General features: G+C 51.5%; 1 protein-coding gene and 1 non-coding gene across 5 annotated transcripts; both read right to left on the reverse strand.

Annotated features, from left to right (window-relative positions):
- Positions 1 to 384: 384 nt before the first annotated feature.
- On the reverse strand, positions 385 to 456 carry trnae-cuc (transfer RNA glutamic acid (anticodon CUC)). The gene has a single exon. It is a non-coding gene; the product is annotated as a tRNA-Glu (tRNA).
- Positions 457 to 923: 467 nt separating this feature from the next.
- Positions 924 to 17,833, reverse strand: chd8 (chromodomain helicase DNA binding protein 8). 4 transcript variants are annotated; one of them, XM_049011493.1, is made up of 40 exons: positions 17,702 to 17,833; positions 16,638 to 16,790; positions 15,342 to 16,402; positions 14,612 to 14,902; positions 14,326 to 14,439; positions 13,710 to 14,230; positions 13,513 to 13,627; positions 13,181 to 13,402; positions 12,925 to 12,993; positions 12,778 to 12,833; positions 12,561 to 12,678; positions 12,388 to 12,471; positions 12,081 to 12,218; positions 11,852 to 11,973; positions 11,452 to 11,695; positions 10,753 to 10,929; positions 10,388 to 10,630; positions 10,147 to 10,306; positions 9,855 to 10,065; positions 9,373 to 9,568; positions 9,110 to 9,280; positions 8,814 to 8,993; positions 8,617 to 8,727; positions 8,313 to 8,533; positions 8,027 to 8,229; positions 7,781 to 7,937; positions 7,586 to 7,675; positions 6,891 to 6,994; positions 6,654 to 6,777; positions 5,802 to 5,877; positions 5,459 to 5,721; positions 5,148 to 5,371; positions 4,156 to 4,848; positions 3,955 to 4,070; positions 3,548 to 3,772; positions 3,361 to 3,456; positions 2,799 to 2,942; positions 2,573 to 2,698; positions 2,212 to 2,310; positions 924 to 2,103 (listed from the first exon to the last, which is right to left on the reverse strand). In XM_049011493.1, exons 3-40 carry the CDS (start codon positions 16,251 to 16,253, stop codon positions 1,729 to 1,731), a joined length of 7,791 nt encoding a protein of 2,596 aa, XP_048867450.1. In that variant the 5' UTR covers positions 16,254 to 16,402; positions 16,638 to 16,790; positions 17,702 to 17,833; the 3' UTR covers positions 924 to 1,728. The 4 variants fall into 4 exon arrangements, with proteins under 4 accessions (XP_048867450.1, XP_048867448.1, XP_048867449.1 ...); XM_049011491.1 differs by having other exon boundaries at positions 3,316 to 3,456; XM_049011492.1 differs by having other exon boundaries at positions 5,459 to 5,724.
- Positions 17,834 to 18,688: the final 855 nt, after the last annotated feature.

Below are 18,688 nucleotides of genomic sequence, written 5' to 3' on the forward strand. Positions count from 1 at the left end.
ACGTTTACAGTCTTATGTCGAGTCACGTCTGATCGAATTTACGCCAAAGGTCCATAGTAAATAATATACGCTGGTCGAGAGATACCTAAAAGCCGGTATAGTTGTGGGTGTATCGCTTCGTGTAACCGGTGCAAGAGTATGCACATGGAAATGAATACGTGATGGACTACCACAATATCTGGATATGCCCAAACTGACTTCCGGCGCCCGGTGGTCTCAGACCCAAATGCGAACGCGAGTGTAGAACTATATTTATTTGTTCTCTTGGGGAAATTCGGTATTTTTAAGACGAATTATTTTCCTTGAGAGACAGACTTGCACACAAGTTAGAACAAGTTTTGGGATCGTGCCAGAGTCCAACGGAACCACAGAGGCGAAAAAACATTCCCTGACCGGGAATCGAACCCGGGCCGCGGCGGTGAGAGCGCCGAATCCTAACCACTAGACCACCAGGGATATACAGCTTCATGTTTCAAATTCAATTAGGTTTGCATGGAATTAGATTCCAAATAAAATTCCATTTGGACACATAAGTACTAGTAGGTGAGGATTTTCTCCATTGCTGGTATTGTGCTACATGTATGCAATCCTTCATTTACCGAAAGAAATGCGACAGGACTCTAGACTTATTCAATATATTATTCAAATCCTTTCATTTTAAGAACTATTTGTGTTTTTTTCGGGTGGACAGAAATAAGGAACACAGGGTAAAACAAGTAATGAACCATCATCATGAACAGATTTACTAGAATAATTCCAAAACATACGCAGCTTCTATCTGTCATAATACCTTGTATGATACTGGCTGGGGTTACTTCTATTCAAATTTCCATGGTGTGAACTGTCGGTATACAAGGACACATGGTATGAGAATTTCTCATCACAAAAAGAGGCACGCAAGAAAACCAGTGGAGTCCGCTAAATTCATCTGTAGAATGTTATTTATATTTCATATCACAGAAACAGAGTCAGTTCATAAAACAATAACTCATTTTTTGCAAGCAATTCAGCAACTCTACATTGTACAATACACCCATCTTTCTAAATCTGGTTCAGCAACTAGCTCCACCCCCCAACCACCCACAACCCACCCTCACTATAACAGCCCTTGCCTCCAGCCAGTCTAATCCAATCAAAAACAAAAACATCTTTCTATATCAGAAACACACACAATGAGAAGACCTTTATATGTTCAGTCTGGCATTTGGCTCAACAGTATTGTCACACTTGGTACTAGGTACTTCTGTACAGGTCTCCACGTGAGGTTCAGAGGGAAGGGGTGGGGTGGTTTGGACCCTGACGGAACGGGGCAGTTAGTGTGCGAGGGACTTAATCAGTGACTACTGGACAGGGGTCGCCTTCAGGCACAGCCACTGCCACGATTCCTAATTTTCACAGCTCCTGGAAGGTCTGCTTCCAGACAGCCCAGCTGGAGGGAGGAGGGAGAAGGACAGGACAGGGGGAGGAGTGCTACACCTCCAGATGGGTAAACGGAGGGAGAAGAGGGAAGATGCGAGATAGGAGTAAGTAAGGAGGTGGGTGTTCACCTGAAAAAAATAAACTGCTCATTTCCAAAAAACTATAAAAAAGTAGAAAGAACCAAAAACTATCCATAATGAATCAACATTTATAATAACAATAATAATATAATAAAGAATGAAGAATAAAATAATGGGGAAAAGAATAAAGTCATGATCTTGGGGGGAACGCCGGGTGGGGGGAGCTTGGTCAATCCTCAGAGCTGGAGGAAGAGTCAGAATTTTTGGGCGCCATGATAACATCTTCTAATATAGCTGCCTCCCTGTCAGAGCTGTCGTATCCGCCCTGCGACAAGCAATCTCCCCCGTCCATCTCCAAAGCCGCGCTCTGCATCTTCACGTCAAAGGCCGGTGCCAGGAAGTGTCGGGGCGTCATGTCACTGCCGTCCTCCAGGCCTTCGTCATCCATCATGTAGGCCCCGTCCGAAACCAGGGTCTCGCCGCTACCTCCTCCCAGCAGAGGGTCTTCCAGCTGGGCCTGGGGGGCTGGAGCGTAGAATCTGCCTTTTTTGGGAATATTTTCTTGGGAGAGGAGCCTATGGAAGAGGCTCTCGGGTAGAAAACCCTGCAGGAGTGGGGGAAAGAAATGAAGGTATAACAAAATACGCGGAGAGTAGCTTTAGCGAGGAAATTAGTGCCATCCAAGCGATGTGGGAAAAGGAGGAGAGCTGACCGAGCTGCGAACTGCCTCGGCCCACTCTGCCGCCACAGTGTAGCTGACATTTTCCTCCAGACACTCCCTCAGGTCCTGCAGTGGGACTCCACCCCCAAGCTGAAGATAGAGCAGAGTGTTTAATAGTTAATACTAATGGCACTTTAATGATCCCTCGTGACACAGACACATTGACAGGTGAGAGCGAGTTTGGCAGCGAAGAGCAGCCTCCTGCAGCGGCACTCATGGACGTGACTATTCTGACGAGGCCGGGCTCGAACCGGCGACCTTCCGATTCAGGAGGCCCACCTCTGAGCAGCGCCGGAAGCCGCTGCTGAACCTGCAGAGATCAGCGATCTCGCCCCTCCAGGCTCACGCTCACCTTCTTGCCCGTCTTCATGTCTATGATCTTGACTCTTTCAACACCCGACAGCACGGTCATCTCCTTCACCTTCTCGCTCTTCTTCTTCCTCCTCCTCTTCCGCTGAGCGCGACTGCTGGCGAGGAGCTGGGGGGGGGCGGGAAGACGGCGTTAAGGCGCTGAAGCGGCCGAGCATCATTTTGCCGTGACCGCTGCGCATCCCGCATCCATCACAGAGCAGACCCACCTCCAGCACGTCTCCTTCCACCTCGTACTCCGGGTTCATCTTCAGCCAGTGGTGCAAGTCCCTCCTACGCGGGGCGCTGTCGCCGGTCAGGACCGCGCCCGTCACGGCATTGACTACCGGCACCGGACAGTCCAGCTCGGACAGCTGTCCCAAAAGCAGAACAGCAGGGATGATGTTATAGACTCACCCCTCCAGCTCATAGAATAAGGAATAAACAGGTATTTACTGTAAGCTGATATTTGCACATGGTGAACAATAAAATCTAAATACCGCGACTGAACTGATTCCATCTAAATCATAATGAAATCTGGGTCAACAGTCCGGTAATTAAAATATTCATTTTAGGATAATTAAAGATAATTAAAGGGTCTATTCACTGTGTATGCATTTTTTTTAGCAAAATAATGTCCAGTTTTGTTACAAAATATATGAAAATGGTTCCTCTTTTTTCCCCATCCACTCTTAGCATGCACACGCCACTTCAGGTTCCTCAGAGAACCACAGCCTTTCCACAAACCCTGTGTGCGGTTCCTTTGCCGTGTGCGGTTCCTTTGCTGTGTACCTCTGCGTCCCTGTGTTTCCGGCGGGTGCTTGCTTCTCCCCCAGCACCGTTGGGCAGCAGGGCTTGTTTGGAGAAGGTCAGCTTCAGACCTTCCTCCTGAAATATAAGGGTCCGGTTCCAGATAAGGGAGGCTGACTTCATCACCCTGCCCCCATCCCATTCCCCACAGCCGGACCCTCGCCCTCACCTTCAGCAGTTTGACGGTGAATTCCGTGTCCTGCACCTCGCCGCTCTCACCAGAGGAGGCGCCACCCTTGCGGACCAAGCGGGTAAAGCCAAGCTCCTCGCCCGCTGCCTGTTCCTCAGTCACATAGCTGGGCTGCATGTCAGCGATATGGCGCCGCCCTGCAGGCCAGCGCCCCGTCAGCACCGTCGTACAGATGCTGTCGAGTCGGTTAATCAGCACGCGGTCCTACAAGGCATCAAAACGAAAATGAGTGTCTTTTCACCATAAATCTTCACAGCAAAGCAGGCAATCCCACCAATATACTTTGTTCCTGAATTTCAAAACCCGCCTAAGTCACGAACTGGGCAGTGCTGCCCATTGGGGAATGATCGCAAACACCAAGATGGACGCAGAGGGGGAGCACTCACTTTGGGCCAGTCTGCTCTCAGGGCGTCAGCGAGCGTGTCAGTGGGTATCCCATCCTGGGAAGGCGTCATGGACAGGACACTGTTCTCCTCATCGATGTCACACAGCTTCTCGGTGCCTGGGACAGAGAGAGAGCCTCAGATCTGGCTGGTGATCGAGACGTGACGCACATCCATGCAGCTGTCATGCTCCCACTAACTCACCTCTCTCCTGGTCCCTCTCCACCTCGCTGTCTCCGCTCTCGTCGGAGCTGCCCGACCGCCTGGATGAGGTCGAGTCGGAGTCCGATTCGGACTCCGAGTCGGACGGGCCGCCCTCCACCGCCCTGGCTGCATGGTGACCCCCTCCTCGGCGTCCTCGGTTCTTCTTCCATACCCAGCAGCCACGGCTCTTTCCCACAGCCCCGTCCGGCTGCGCCAGGAACATCGAGGGGGAGTCCACGCGACCGGGAGACCCCGTGCTCGTCGACACCTCCCCGAGCAGACGGGCCTCCACGGCCGCCTCCTGCTCCTCCACCTTCACCCCGGCGCCCTCGCCGTCATCCTGCTGCAGGCCGTGAAGTGAGGGCGTAGAGCTGCGGGAGGCGGGCCGCGCTTGGCTCTGCATGAAGTCGAGGTGGGCTTGCAGGAAGGAGAAGTCGGGGTCACGAAATATGGAGAGCTCCGTTCGGCTTACGCCGTGCCGGGAGGCGCCTAGCAACAGCTCGCGGTCGTGCTGCGGCGTGCGCCACCAGCGAGGGAGCTCGGAGCTGGGCTGCACCAGCAGGAGGCGCTCTTCCAGTGACGGGTGGGGGAGGACACGCTCGCGCAGCCGACTGAGCAGGCCGATGCGATAAAGGGTGCGAGAGGCCCGCTCCTCCGTGATGGGAGCCACGGACTGGGAGAGGTCCATTATCTCTGAGCGGCAGACAGAAAGAAAGCCAGTTACTCCACCTGTCCATATCAAAAGGTTCCCTCTGCACAATGATAAATCGATACACACCGAGGCCTACATTTAATCTGGAGATTGACCTTCCTAAACCACCATATAAGTACCATTATCACCAGAACCCTATTAAACACCATTACAAAAGAACCACACCCAACAACCTCTTGGTCAATATTAAGGATAATAAAATTCACAGGGGAATTTAGCATCAGAGTAATCTTGGGCACTGCAGCCTCTCATTCCCACACATTCGTCTGAGGACCCTCACCGTCCCCAGTGGCGGGCCGTAGCTGACACACTCTCCGGCACATGGCAGTGAAGCCCCGAAAATAGCGGCTCAGGCTCTCGTCGGTCTTCTTATCCAGCCGGGCGAAGGTTCGGAACCTGGTCCAGTCCAGCTGACCCTCCTGACCTGGACCCTCAGTCTTCACGCGCTCCACGCCGAACGTGGACACCACGCGGTAGAAATCGCACTCCTCCCTCCGAGTCCACCTGGCGGGATGACGGGTGAGCGACTGACCAATCACTGGACCGGTTGGCCTTCTCCGCAACGCCCGATTGGACGGGGAGGCTCCTCACCTTTGCTGCCGTTCCTGGCGCGCGATCTCCTTCAGTTTGGAGGCCTGCTCGCAGCGCCTCCTCCGCCGGTCCCCCTTCTCCGCCGCTTCCATCTTCAGTTGCTCCCGCCGGTAGCTGCGCTGGTAGGCCGTGATGAGTCGCCGGAGTCGAGCCGTGAGCGACGAGCTGGTCGGCCATTGGCACAGCCCCGTCTGGCCCACAGCCTGAGTGTCGGCTACCATCGCCTTGTCCTCCACACAGATCTCCTCGTCCATGGGGTCAGCCTGCTTAGAGCCCAGGACACGGTCAGTGATGGACCAACATGAACTCCATTTCCCAAGAACCGTAAACTCTACAAACCAACCTCTTCATAAGGCTCTTTGCTTTGTCTGGTGGCCGGCTTGAATTCGGGATCCTCAGAGTACTTATCGTAGTCTCCCCTAACAACAAAGACCCACAGTTTGCTTAAACAACCCATCGTGTCTTTCACAGCCACATGAGAAATGTTCTGGCTCACTCATAAACACATACAGAATATTCATTTAAACTTTGTCTTTCATGCACTACCTGCCACTTTACTCCCTACTGTAGTTGCACAAACAGATAATTATGACTTATGTTTACTGTCCAATGTCATGTCTCTATGTCTCATTCATACCCATGACCCTGTATCTCCCCGATTCAGTCTGATGCTAGACAATAACATCTCACAGGACACTTTACCGAGTAATTATGTGTGTGACAAATTAAACTTCGAAGCATCACTCGCTAACACTTTAAGAATGTTTTTATAAATTACTAAAAACATTCATAAATAATAATGCATTCATAAAGCATTATAAACATGGCTACAAACATTTATAAAAAGTTTGTCGTATGTATTATGCATTGTCAATGCTTTATGAAGCTCTGATCTATAATGCACTATGAATACCTTTATGATGAATTATAATGGCCGATAAGCATTAAAGATGCTTTGTATTGCATTATAAAGGTATTATGGATGAGAGCTTCACAAGAGTCTTAATGCATAATGAACATGGCTATGTGTTATGCCTTTTCATAAATATTTATAGCCATGTTTATAATGCTTTATGAATGCATTATAATGCATCATGAATGTGTTTATAAGCTACAATAAACATGGCCTTAAGTAAAAGTATTACCCATCACCATTTAGCATTTGGAAGTGCTATTGGGAGGTGCAGCCACTCACCCATCACCAAGGTCGGCGTCGGCAGAGTGCTGCTCGGCGTCGATAGCCCGGTCATCAGGGCGACCGGCGCGGTCCAGGAAGCACAGACAGGGGTCGGCACGCATTGTGGTGTACATCTCATACCCTGAGAGACAGCGGCGCCAGACGTCAGCCAGCACCCCCAAGGGGCAGGTCACGCTCATGCACGCAGGCGCACACAAGTACACACGCCAAGTCTCCGCCCACTGGCCCCCGTACCATGTTTGAAGACCCCTATGAGCAGGGAGCGGTCTGCCTCCGTGTCCCACCAGGCTGACGGCACCTCCAGCTGCTCCATCTCGGGCATCCAGATGTCGATGTCCCTGCCGGGTGGGGGGGGGGGGAGCAGCAATTAAATCCCAACACAAAGGTCATGAGGCTCACCTGGCATTTTTCCAATACTGAAGGCCAAAAGATTCCAGCCACTACAGATGAATGAATGACACACGGTCAGAATCCTACCAGCTGCCATGGTACAAATTATTAGCGGTACAAAGATGGAGGTGGGTACATGTCAAAACTGATTTGAATAACGGAGACATAACAGGGGCAGAATTTGCCTAAAAGCAGCGTGAGGGCAGCGTCATCCAACAAAGCTCGCTAATGCCACCAGCTGAGAGCCACAGCATCACAAGTGCAGACAAGTGCATAACTGGCTCTGTCACGTACCTCCCTTTCAATTCCAGCGTTGCAAGAAAAATTTCGTCTTGCAAAATCTGAGTGCATTACAGCTGTTATAGGTTTGTTTTAATGCTCAGCTAATGTAAAAAAAAAAAAAGAAGCTTTTAAGCTAGCTACAATCTGTACCAAATTCTGCAGTTCGTTGTGCTTGCGCTTTGAAGGAAGAAAAATCGCATGCGTCATGTGGTACCAGGCAGCCAATGAGCTGCGAGTACTGTGGAACGGGGCGGTACCTGGCATCAGCTCCATGAAGCACACTGTCTGCATGGTCTCCTATCACTTCCTGTCTGAGGTAGTACAGCATGCGCACCCTCAGCAGCACCCTGGGCGGGGGGGAAATGTTTCATCATCAAAACACACACAACCAACAAAAAGAAACAGATACAATGCTGAACTGCACGTGCCCTTCGCATCTCCCCCCAACATACTTGTTGCACTGGTGTTTGAGGTGTTTCCGGTAGCTGTCGTCCAGCAGGAGGGAGTCGGGGTTGTACTTTCGGATCCACTCCACCTTCTGCACGTCGAAGGAGCTCTGAGCCTTTACCCTCTTCCCCTTCCTTCCACGGGGCACGGGGATGGAGAGGCCTGCGGCAAACAGGGGCCGTCAGAGGGGGGCGCCATTTCGCACACACAAAAAATAATAAATTAGCTCAACTTGGGAGCAGAGGGCATACCGGAGTGGTTGAGGAGGGTGTGAGGGGCTCGGCCGTTCTCCGGCGGGGTGATGAGCTCCCAGATGAAGCTCTTGATGTTCTCGTCACCACGGTAATGCAGCAGGCAGAACACCAAGATCACGCGGCAGATGGTCTCCACGTCCCTCTCACCCAGGCGCCGCTTGCACCGGGCGTGGGACAGGATATCCCGCCAGCGCCCCCACCTGGCAGAACAGGGGGTAGAAGATGCGATTCCGAAGGCTGCTCACCGGGTCCGTGGGATGAGGGATCAGAAAGAGGAACCTACCCGTACACCAGCAGGTGCTTCTCGACACGGAAGCAGTCTGTGCGGCCATAGCCGCCCCCAGAGTGCCGCTCCGATCGGCGGGAGGCGCGGGCATGCCGGGAATTGTGGGCCGTGTACTCGTCCTCGCTGTCCAGGTCCGAGAAATCGGCCCCGCCCTCACCGCGGAGGGTGAACTGCCGAGTCTGCTTCCTCACCCGGGGCGTGTCGATCACCAAGGTGTTCTACACAAGTGCGACAGGGAGCCTCAGGACAGGCTACGACAAGCCGGGTCTGGAAAAGCCCATTGACAGGTTCACGCACACACCTTCCTGTTGATGGTGTCCATGTCTATGTCTGCCTTCTTGGCCCACTTCTGCCAAAACTCTGGATCATCCAGCGCAATGTCCGTCCGGTTCTCAGACGCAACAAAACTGGCCTGCAGGTAGACAGAACTCGGTAAGTCTCATCCAAAGCCGTGGCGGCCGTTCGAAGATGCCGCCGAACGCATTCCGACATACACACCTTGGAGAAGGTGGACCCTTTGCCCTCACTCTCGATAGTGATGGTGGTCGCCCTCCTCTGCAGGATCTGATCAATGTCCTCCTCACAGAAGCGGCTGCCCTCATCGCCTTCATCCATGATGGCCGCATACGCCCCCTTCCTCAGTAGGTCCTCAATCTCTTTCTTGGAAAACTGCTGGATCTGGTAAAGGGACCAAGTCTAAATTACAACCTGCACGTGTGAGGAAAAACCAGGGAGCGTCTATAAAGTGTAAAACTTGCTCCGAGGGTGTTGGCACGGTATGCGGAGAGTCTCACCCCGTTGACACTGCTGTCCTTGTTGCCGCTCATGCTCTGCAGCACGGCACGGTCCAAGCCCAGCTTCAGGCTGGCCTTGTCCAGCATCTCCCGCTCGTACGAGTTCCTGGTGATCAGCCGGTAGACCTTCACCGCCTTGGACTGGCCGATCCGGTGACACCGAGCCTGTGCCTGAGACAGCAGAAGGGTTCGATCTGGAGGCAGGGCCCCACGACACGGCTGAAACTGGCATGTCCTCCATGCCCAAGGGCGGGCACGCTCACCTGGAGGTCGTTCTGGGGGTTCCAGTCCGAGTCGAAAATGACACAGGTGTCGGCAGCGGTTAGATTAATTCCCAGGCCGCCGGCACGGGTGCACAGCAGGAAGACGAAGCGGTCAGAATCGGGCTTGCTGAAGCGGTCGATGGCTGCCTGCCTCAGGTTACCCCTGACGCGGCCGTCGATGCGCTCGTACAGATACCTGGCGGCGATAACCGAGACAGAACATCCTCTTAACATCCGACCAAACTGACACCGAGGCAAGACGGGATCGAGCATCAGTAGATATTAGAGGCAGGAACGAGATTCAGACGCAGGGCAAGACGAACGTGCTTTTGCAAATGATCCTCAAACAGGTGAAGACTCCGTGTTTAAAAGAAAGACATCAATAGCTCAGTTTCAATGACAACCATTTGACAGTGTTTTGGGATAAAATGAAGGCCTGGTGAAGATGCAGCCCCACGCAGCCACTCTTCTGCGCAGCGTACCTCTTGTGGATGAGGTAGTCCTCCAGGATGTCCAGGCACCGAACCATCTGGGAGAAAATGAGCACCTTGTGGCCCCCGGCTTTTAGCCGTGGGAGCAGCTTATCTAGCAGCACCAGCTTCCCCGCCGAGCGCACCAGGGCCTGGAGGTGGAAGTCAGGGGCCAAGGGATCGTAGACCTCCTTCAATTCTGCCACGATCTTCTCCTCTGCCCCTGGAACAGACGAAGGGGTGAGGCAGGAAAAGCCACAGCGGGGCTCAGCGTCCACGGCGAGGCAAGCGGCCATGGTGGTACCTGTGATGAGGTAGGGGTGGTTGCAGCACTTGCGCAGTTCCATCATGGTGTTGAGCAGGTTGGGCACATTGCTGTTCTGCGTGGCCCCCAAGCTCAGGAAGCTGAAATTGCGCTCCAGGATAGCGCGATAGTACTTCTTCTGGACATCCGTCAGCTCCACCTGAAAAGCGACACGCGCCGTTAAGCGGCGTGCCGATCGGACACCTCGAGGACACCGTTGCACACACGCTTGCCGTCGTACCTCGATGATGGTCTCCTGTTTGGGAGCCAGGTTCTTCTCCACGTCCTCCTTCAGCCTTCTCAGCATCATGGGCTTCAAGATGGCCTGCAGCTTCTGGACCTGCTCCTCGGTCTTGAGATCACCGAAGTCACGCAGGAACTCAGTCTCTGAGGGGAACTGGGCAGGCTCCAAGAAGTGCAGCAGGCTAAAGAGCTCCTCCACTGTGTTCTGAAGAGGCGTGCCAGTCAAAAGCACCTTATGTTCCTGAGATAGAGAAACGACGCACAATACCGTCAACAAGACCAAGCCCCTAGAGAGAGATGGTTCTACCACCATGAAGTTGCATTCCTGTAACAAGCAGCCCTCTTCTTGGGTGAAAAGCTCACCAAGTCTAGCATCTTCAAGCTGTCCAGGAGCTTGCAGTTACGGTTCTTCAGTCGATGGGCCTCGTCAATGATCACACAACGCCAGGAGATCTCCCGCAGCTCCGGGCAATCGGACAGCACCATCTCGAACGTGGTTATCAGAGCTTCAAACTTGTACGCTCCTGGGATCAAGTGGCCCTGTGGAGCACAGGAGAAAATTCACAGTTATGAAAGTCAGTGGGGAAAATTAAGCAGAGTGCATTGCAAGTCCATATGTCAAAAAAAAATTTGTGCCTAATTACAAACTAACACAGCAGGTGAAAATCATCTTGTCACACCAGTGTTCAGTTCTACAAATCAATTTAGGAACAAGGGAGAGAAACGGCATGCAGTATGTGCGCATGCACATATCGTGACTGTCCAATGAACAACACGCATCTCCAAAAACTCCATTATCTCAGAAGCAAGAAAAACACCTTATCTAAGAAACTAAACACGAGACACCCTTAGCACGACACAGAAACCTCTCTTTACGCAACCTGCATGGGCTTAGGTGGATTCGTGACTTCATGAAACAATTTGTACAATTAATCGTAAAACGGTATCAATAGCGGAGAATGGGGGTACTCCATAAATTCGTAAAAAAGTCACAACTGTCAAAAGCAGGCATACATGGTTTTCATTCGACAGCGAAGATACAGAAGCCAGTCGGCCATATACCTTCTCATCTTTGCAGTACATCTCATATTGCTGGATCATCTGCCGGCTGGCCAGGCTGCCATGGTAGACGATGGCATTCATCTCTGTCCAACTGGCAAACTCCCGCTCCCAGTTAGTGATGGTGGACAGAGGGGCAATGACCAGGAAGGGGCCCTGCACACCAGCGGCGAACACCTCTGACAGAAGGACAATGGACTGGATGGTCTTTCCCAGACCCATCTCATCTGCCAGGATGCAGTTCTGCCTAAAGGTAACGCGGAAGAAAGTCACGGTTAACAGGCAGTAGGTAACTCCAAAAGGCAGTCGAGGAAAAGAGATTCACAAGCATATTGATGTTGAAATCGGGCAAAGTAGAAGGACCGACTCAGCAGATTCGAACAGGAGTGAATCACGTGCGTACCTGTTGTACCAGTTGAAGAGTAGCCAGTTGACACCCTCCAGTTGGTACTCTCTGAGCGCATTGCCGTTCTTGTACTCACGAGACTCCTCCAGCTTCTTCCAGCAACTGGCAGGTGGGCGAGGCTGCAAACATAAGATGTAAACATAATTCTCCTGCACCGAGCACAGTTAAAGTTATGACTGACTGGACGACCAGCCAGCAGACGCAAGTCTCACGACTCGAGTCTCACCGTTCGCTTCAGGCGCGGCTGGCGCTCCTGGATCTTCCTGAACTCGTCTATTTTGGTGTCGTCGACGTCTTCCCTCAACTCCCAGGTAGCATCTTCGTAAGGTAGAGAGCACCACTTCACCAGGTAGTACACCACCGGCTATGGGCACAAAGCCACATTAAAGACAGCACACAGACACACCCCACAAACAGAGCATGGACCCTGCATCCAGGGAGCACAAACTGACACACGACTGGAAAACCAATTTTACCGTCATATAAACTGATGCTAACAGATCGCGATCTGATCGGAGTAATAAATTGCTAACCTCTCCATTATCCTTATCCACACTGTGGGACTCATCCAGGATGCGGTCCACCTCCACATAATCTGGGTTGAAGGGTTCCTCTTCCTGCAGGGTCCAATATGGCAAGAAAATGATGAGCTAACCCAGAAAATTGCAGCTCTACACTTAAATGCAGAAAGAATTTGTAAATGCACCTCCTGGAAGATGTTCCTCATCTGGGCCATCTTAGTCTTGAACCTCTTCAACTTTTGGTGGATCCTCTTGTCCCTCTCCAGCTGCTCCATGCTGGCCCACTCACAATGCATATAAGAGCTGGCAAGGGCAGAAACATTAGGGACCTTCAAGGCAGGCAAAGGCAGGCGAGTATAGTCGGGTAACGCAACATTAAAACCACGGAGCTGAGATACGTACTAGTTCTTATACTTGACAAAGAATTCCTCTACGTTGACATACTGCCCGGGAGATACCTGCAGCATGTGGGAGAGCGAATCGATGCTGTTCATACAAAAACAAAACAAGTGACTACAGCAGAGCCACCGCAAGGCCGAGGGGACGTACCTCCTTCTTGGTGATCCGCATGGACAAAACTTTATCCACGATGGCAGCATCCTCCTCACTGGGATTCTCCTGCATGAGAGAGAGAGAGAGAGAGAGAGAGAGAGAGAGAGAGAGAGAGAGAGATTTCTCGATTTGCCCGTCCACAGCCTCCAAAACAAGGCGGAATCATACCCACCCCAAAATACTGGCCCCTGGTGCCCCACGACGTTCAGGACCACATGAAACCCCCCCCCCCCCCCCAGAGTGGCACACTCACCACAAAGAACTGCATGCTGGGAAGGCCATCCCCATCCACCGCGACAAATTCCTGCTGCAGGTGCTGCCCTGTTACGGAGCCAAGAGCCACCACTTGGCCGGACGACATGGGCATGCTGGTAACATCCACGTCTTCGTCCTGCTCGTCCTCGTCATCCGTAATCTTTATGTCCAAATCCTCGGTGTACTTCTTCCTTTTTATCTGCCTGTTGGAACGTCTCTTCTGCGGCGCGAGGAAGAAAACACATGACGTTACAATAAACCGACTCATGTGCTTCCAATCGGTCACCGTGGAGGCATAGAAGCAAGCAGCACAGCCTGAAACATCATTACCTGCAGCATCTCCTCCTCTAGCGCACGTGGGGAAGCAGGGGGGCTCAACTCCCCTTCTGAGTGGTCTGAGGAGGCTGTCCTCTTCCTCTTTTTGCCCCCAACTGGGGTAATTGTGCTTATGATGGGGAAAGTTAAGGTTAGTTCAAGCCCCACACCGCTTCTCACATTTAGGTACAGAACAGGCAGGGGAAACTCACTTGGTCTTGGCTTTACTTTTGCTCTTGCTGCCCCCGACTCCACCAGTGCCTCCTGCTCCTCCAGTTCCAACCAATCCGCTTCCAGCCTTTGCCTTCCCCTTCTTCTCTCCAGCTCCGCCTCCAGCTTTCCCTCCAATCGAGGACGAGCTCTTTTTCTTGGCCCCACCCCCTCCACCCTTCCTCTTGCCGCCAGCAGTGCCGGTTGTCGCGGTGGCCCCCAGCTCCGGTGAGGAGAGCCCGGTCGTGGCAGGCAGCTCGTCCAGGTTAAGGACGCGCGGGATGTTCCTCTCGCCACGGGCCTTGGCGCGGGCGATGGCCTCCGCCACGATCCGGTTGGCCTTTTCCTGCTTGCACAGGGTTTCCACGCGGCGCATGGGCTCCAGGGTCTTGGGGGAGCGCACTGCTGTCATGGAGCTGCCTGCCACAGACGCCGTGGTGGTGGTGGAGGGGCCACCGGCCGCGGATGTATTTATCACCTTGACGACAGAGACCGCACCCCCAGCGACAGAGGTGGAGCCAGCCTAGACAGGAAATGACGAAAGCCCCAGAGGTTAAAACTCCACGAAACGAGCAGCCGGAGGACTGACACCAGCACCACCCAAGGTCCCAAACGTACCTGCGGCTGCAGGAGGAGCTTGAGTGGCACCGCCAACCTTTGGCCTCCCTGGCCCTGGGAGATCTGCACCACTTGCGGGCTGCCACTAGAGGGCGACCCAGTGACTAGCTGGAACTGCAGGTGGGACACAAAACACCCAGAAACGTGACTGTCGTCAATTCTCAGCTAGCAGTTGCTAAATCAGACCGTCTTGGATATACAAAGTCCAACCATTACCGAAATAACTATACAGTTTTCCTAAATGGCCATTCATCCCCCAAGCAAACCTGAGAGTCCCCTGGCTCACCTTGGATCCCTGTGCATTGGGTTGCTGCTGCACCTGCAGCTGGATGGTGAGGACTTTCGGCTGGCCGCCTGATTGCCCGGCCCTGGCCTGCGTTAGAGCTGCCAGCTGCCCCCCCTGCAGAACCAGCTTCCCCGGGAGAGATCCCAGCACCAGTCTGGGCTGCTGTTGCTGTCCAGTCCCAGCCACCGCAGTTCCAGCTACCGCTGTCCCACCAGCCACCAATGCCGTGCCCTGGCCAGCCCCGGCCTGAGCGGGCTGCTGCAGCACCAGTGTGATCCTCTTGGCCTCCCCCTAGTGGACATGTATCATTCAACTCATGCCACCTCAGACAGGCTATGAAAAACAACAAAAATAAACAGCTCCTATGTTGAGAACAGTGATTCCCAATCTGGTTTTTAGGGACCTACAGACAGTTTACATTTTTGCTACCAGGAGCTGGGAGGGAGCAAAAACGTGGACTGTCACATGGACCATCTGAGGGTCTCGGAGGACTAAGTTGGAAAACGCTGGTCTAAAACTGAAGAAGCACACTAGGAACAGACACCTTTACCACTCAGTGCAAAAACATGAGCAAAACTGAATCTTGACATTTTTTGTTAAACTGAATATCAATTAACAATAACATCGCATAGCCAAAGGCACAGCCAGAATCTGTCAAACTGTACTCAGCTGATGAACCTATGGATTTGATATAGTTATGGTCATTTGTCCAACAAGTTTAATATCTCACCTGCTGTGGTAATGTGGTGAGGGTGACCCCTGGTGGTCGACCAGAAGCAGGGCTCCCAGTTCCTGCGACTTGTACTTGTGGCTGTGTTTGCACTTGCATCTGGGTTTGGACCTGGGCCTGCACCTGAACTTGGGGTTGAGCCTGAACCTGCAGCTGGACCTGGGGTTGGGCCTGAACCTGCACTTGAACATGGGGTTGGGCCTGAACCTGGAGCTGCTGCTGGGCCTGAACCTGGAGCTGCTGCTGGGCCTGAACCTGGAGCTGCTGCTGAGCTTGCGGCACAGAGGTGAGCAGGACCTGCTTCAGCGGGCCATTGGGGGACTGCACAAGCCGCTGCACGCCTGTCCCCACCTTCACCTGGCCCTGGGCCGGCGCTGTGGCATTCAGGACTGTGCCCCCTGACACAATAGACATGCCTGGTCGGAGCGAGGTCCCAGTCAGCACCCTGGCGATGGTGACCTTTCCCGCGGGGGAGCCTGCGGCCCCAGCCACGCCCTGCAGCAGCTGTGTCTGCCCCTGGGGACTCTTCAGGATGACAATTTTGGGGGAGGCCTGACCAGCCTGAGATGTAACGGCAGCAAGTTGCTGGTGCTGTTGAGTGGCGGCCAACGGTGACCCCAACAGGACGGTGGCAGCTCCACTGCTACTGGCCACAGAAATAGGCGTCTGCTGGCCTGAAACTGTTACGGCACTAAGTGTCGCTGTCGGGGAGAGGGTCACCTGGACAGGGTGCTGCACCTGGATAGGAGGCGGGACAGGAGCTGAAACAGGGGACGTATCGACCTGCCCCAGTGCCAACTTCAAAGCTTCCTCGACAGGGTCCGAGGACCCCTGCGTAAAGGCATCATCAGGCAGAGCATCCAGGTTAAAAAGGGGCGTGTCCTCGAACAGGTCCATGATAGGGTCCGCCATCTTGGGCTCTCCTCCTTTGTTTTCCAAAGAAGGGAAGAGTCCTCTGCGGTGACAACCACTTCAGTGGCGTCAGAGCGGCCTACAGAAACTATTGGTCAGATTGTCCCAATTAATTTACTAATTGAGGTAAAGTTCACAGAGACAGAGACCTGAAGAAAGAAAAAAACAGAATTCCTTGGTTACTATCACTCATAATCAATGCTGACAGTTCAGTCCATCCAAGCAAACAATCAGTCAGGTTAATCACTTATAAACATTTCGCCTTTAGAGTACCGGTGGTCATTAACAAAATGTGAATAACAATTCTAAATGAAAAGAGCGACCAACGTTTAAAAGAAGAGTGTGAGACAGAAAGGGGGATCTGAAACCTTCACCGGGTTATACCTCAGCCTCTTCTCTTCTCCTCCTCCTCTTCGTCTCCTCTTTCGCTTCCTTGCTTTTATGCCCACCTTTCTCCAGACAGCGTTTCGCTTTCTTCTTAAGGTGAAGTGAATGGAGAGCCACCCATCTCCAAACTCATTTGCAGACAGTCATTGTCTAATTAAAAAAGAGGGAGGGGGAAGACAGAGGTTAATAAACAAAGCAAGCACTCCACTGCAACCCCATGTCAAAAAGAAGTTAAGCTCACATTCTATTTAGTGAAGGGCAACAAAGAAAACACTGACTTGCAGCGGCTATTCCTAAAAAAGACATTAAATCACGAACATGGTAATGCAAGTAAAGCAACTGAACTATAATTTATTAGTCCTTCAATAATGTTGTTTGAAACTTAATGCAAGTAAACGTGGTTACAGTACGGAACGCAACCATGCAAACTACATTCGTATGAACTTTAAATACGCCACGGTACACTGATACGACAACAGATGACAATGTGTACGGATCGTTATACAAAAATCATTACACTCGAGCCATCAAGTTTGGTACATATGTACTGTACCGGCACACAGTAAATCAAAATATTAAAAAAATGTAAATGTTTCTGAATTGTTCTAATAAAGAGAATGGATAACGAGAGGAACAATGTCACATCGGTATCACACAAAAGCTAACTCGCGAATAAATTAGTCCAGGACTTCAGCTAGCTACACACCTAACAGCTACATAATGATATTGCAAGACTTGACTTGGAAATAAAGAAATGACTATAAAATGTGTAAAAGATGCCCATGACGTAAATTAGTTGATACTTTTTGGTACGCAGTGAATTAACTACACAACTACCGGTTCCCGAATCGGACTCCTTCTTTCAATCTTTTCAACAACAATCCGCATCAAACCAAAGCAACGTGCTACAATAACCATAGCCTCGCTACGTACTGACACTGGTAAGGCCGCAAAGCGCTTCCCATTGAACCACCTCTGTTTTAATGGCAAAATACCCGCTTTAAATGATTCCATCCAACGCCCCGACTTTCTCCGTTACAAATTCGGGGTGCTAAATTTACCTTTGCTTCAACACACATGGCTTTCTCCGTCTGACAACACTATGCGAGTACAGGAAACGGCCAGTGCAGAGCAGGAACTAACATTCTTGCCAACACAGGCGTCGACAGTGTTCTTCACTAGCATCATCCGTCGGCCTACCATTGGCCCATTCCTGCGGTGACCGGCACGATTCTGCCACGCCATTGGCTGAAAGCCGTGTCGCTCAAACTGGTTGATGGGAAAAGCAGGGCGGGAGACAGAGATAGGCATCGGCCGCCTGAATGGTTCGGTTGAGCCGACAATAAATGAGGCCTAGTTGTAATCACTGGGAATTTTAAAGCCTGCCCGTCGGATTTTACACGGCACGCGCTGTCAAATGCCAAAACCGGCGCGCATCCCCTGTCGCAAGTGTCACGTGAATGAATTTGCACCGAGTAAACATACATTTCCCTCGTTTAACCAGCGGTATGCATTTGAGCAGAACCTCACATGTTTGTGATGTGTATCGGATTAATAGGTATCTTATTGCTGGTCATATATCATATAGAAAAAAGGTTAGCGCTGTACAGCCAAATGAATAAAGGCATGAAACTGCACAGCTTTATCCAACGGCTGCCAAACCTAATGGAAAAGGTGACGTTTTTAAATAAAAACTGAAACAAATGAAGAATTAGTTTCTTTTTTTCATTGCCAAATATATTATATTGATACTGGTACTGTCTGGAGTATTACAGTTGAACTAATTTAGGTCAAACACCTTTTGAGGTTCTCGGGAAATTGTGCTTTTTCCCGTTTGACTATTTCACAGTTAACCATCCAGTCATATAGTAAACTGGAATATTACCATTAAAAACTGTAAAATTGAATTACAATTTTTTTTAAATGCAAAACTTACCTGTAAAATTCATTGGAATTAATTGAAATGTTAAAACTGGAAAGTATATAATTAAAGGATTGTATCAAAAATTAATTTGTCATGCAATAGTGGTGAAGTTATGCAAAAAATA

Source organism: Brienomyrus brachyistius, chromosome 4, assembly GCF_023856365.1.
Source record: "Brienomyrus brachyistius isolate T26 chromosome 4, BBRACH_0.4, whole genome shotgun sequence".
In the NCBI taxonomy this organism is placed as follows: Eukaryota; Metazoa; Chordata; class Actinopteri; order Osteoglossiformes; family Mormyridae; genus Brienomyrus; species Brienomyrus brachyistius.

What these genes read in the sequence shown, in the direction of transcription:
- chd8 (XM_049011490.1), bottom strand. Translation starts at nt 16,253, where the DNA reads ATGGCGGACCCTATCATGGACCTGTTCGAGGACACGCCCCTTTTTAAC. An exon ending in TCACCACATTACCACAGCAG is followed by an intron (nt 14,903 to 15,341) that starts GTGAGATATTAA and finishes CATGTCCACTAG; the next exon opens with GGGGAGGCCAAGAGGATCAC. An exon ending in ACATGAAGACGGGCAAGAAG is followed by an intron (nt 2,311 to 2,572) that starts GTGAGCGTGAGC and finishes CTCTATCTTCAG; the next exon opens with CTTGGGGGTGGAGTCCCACT.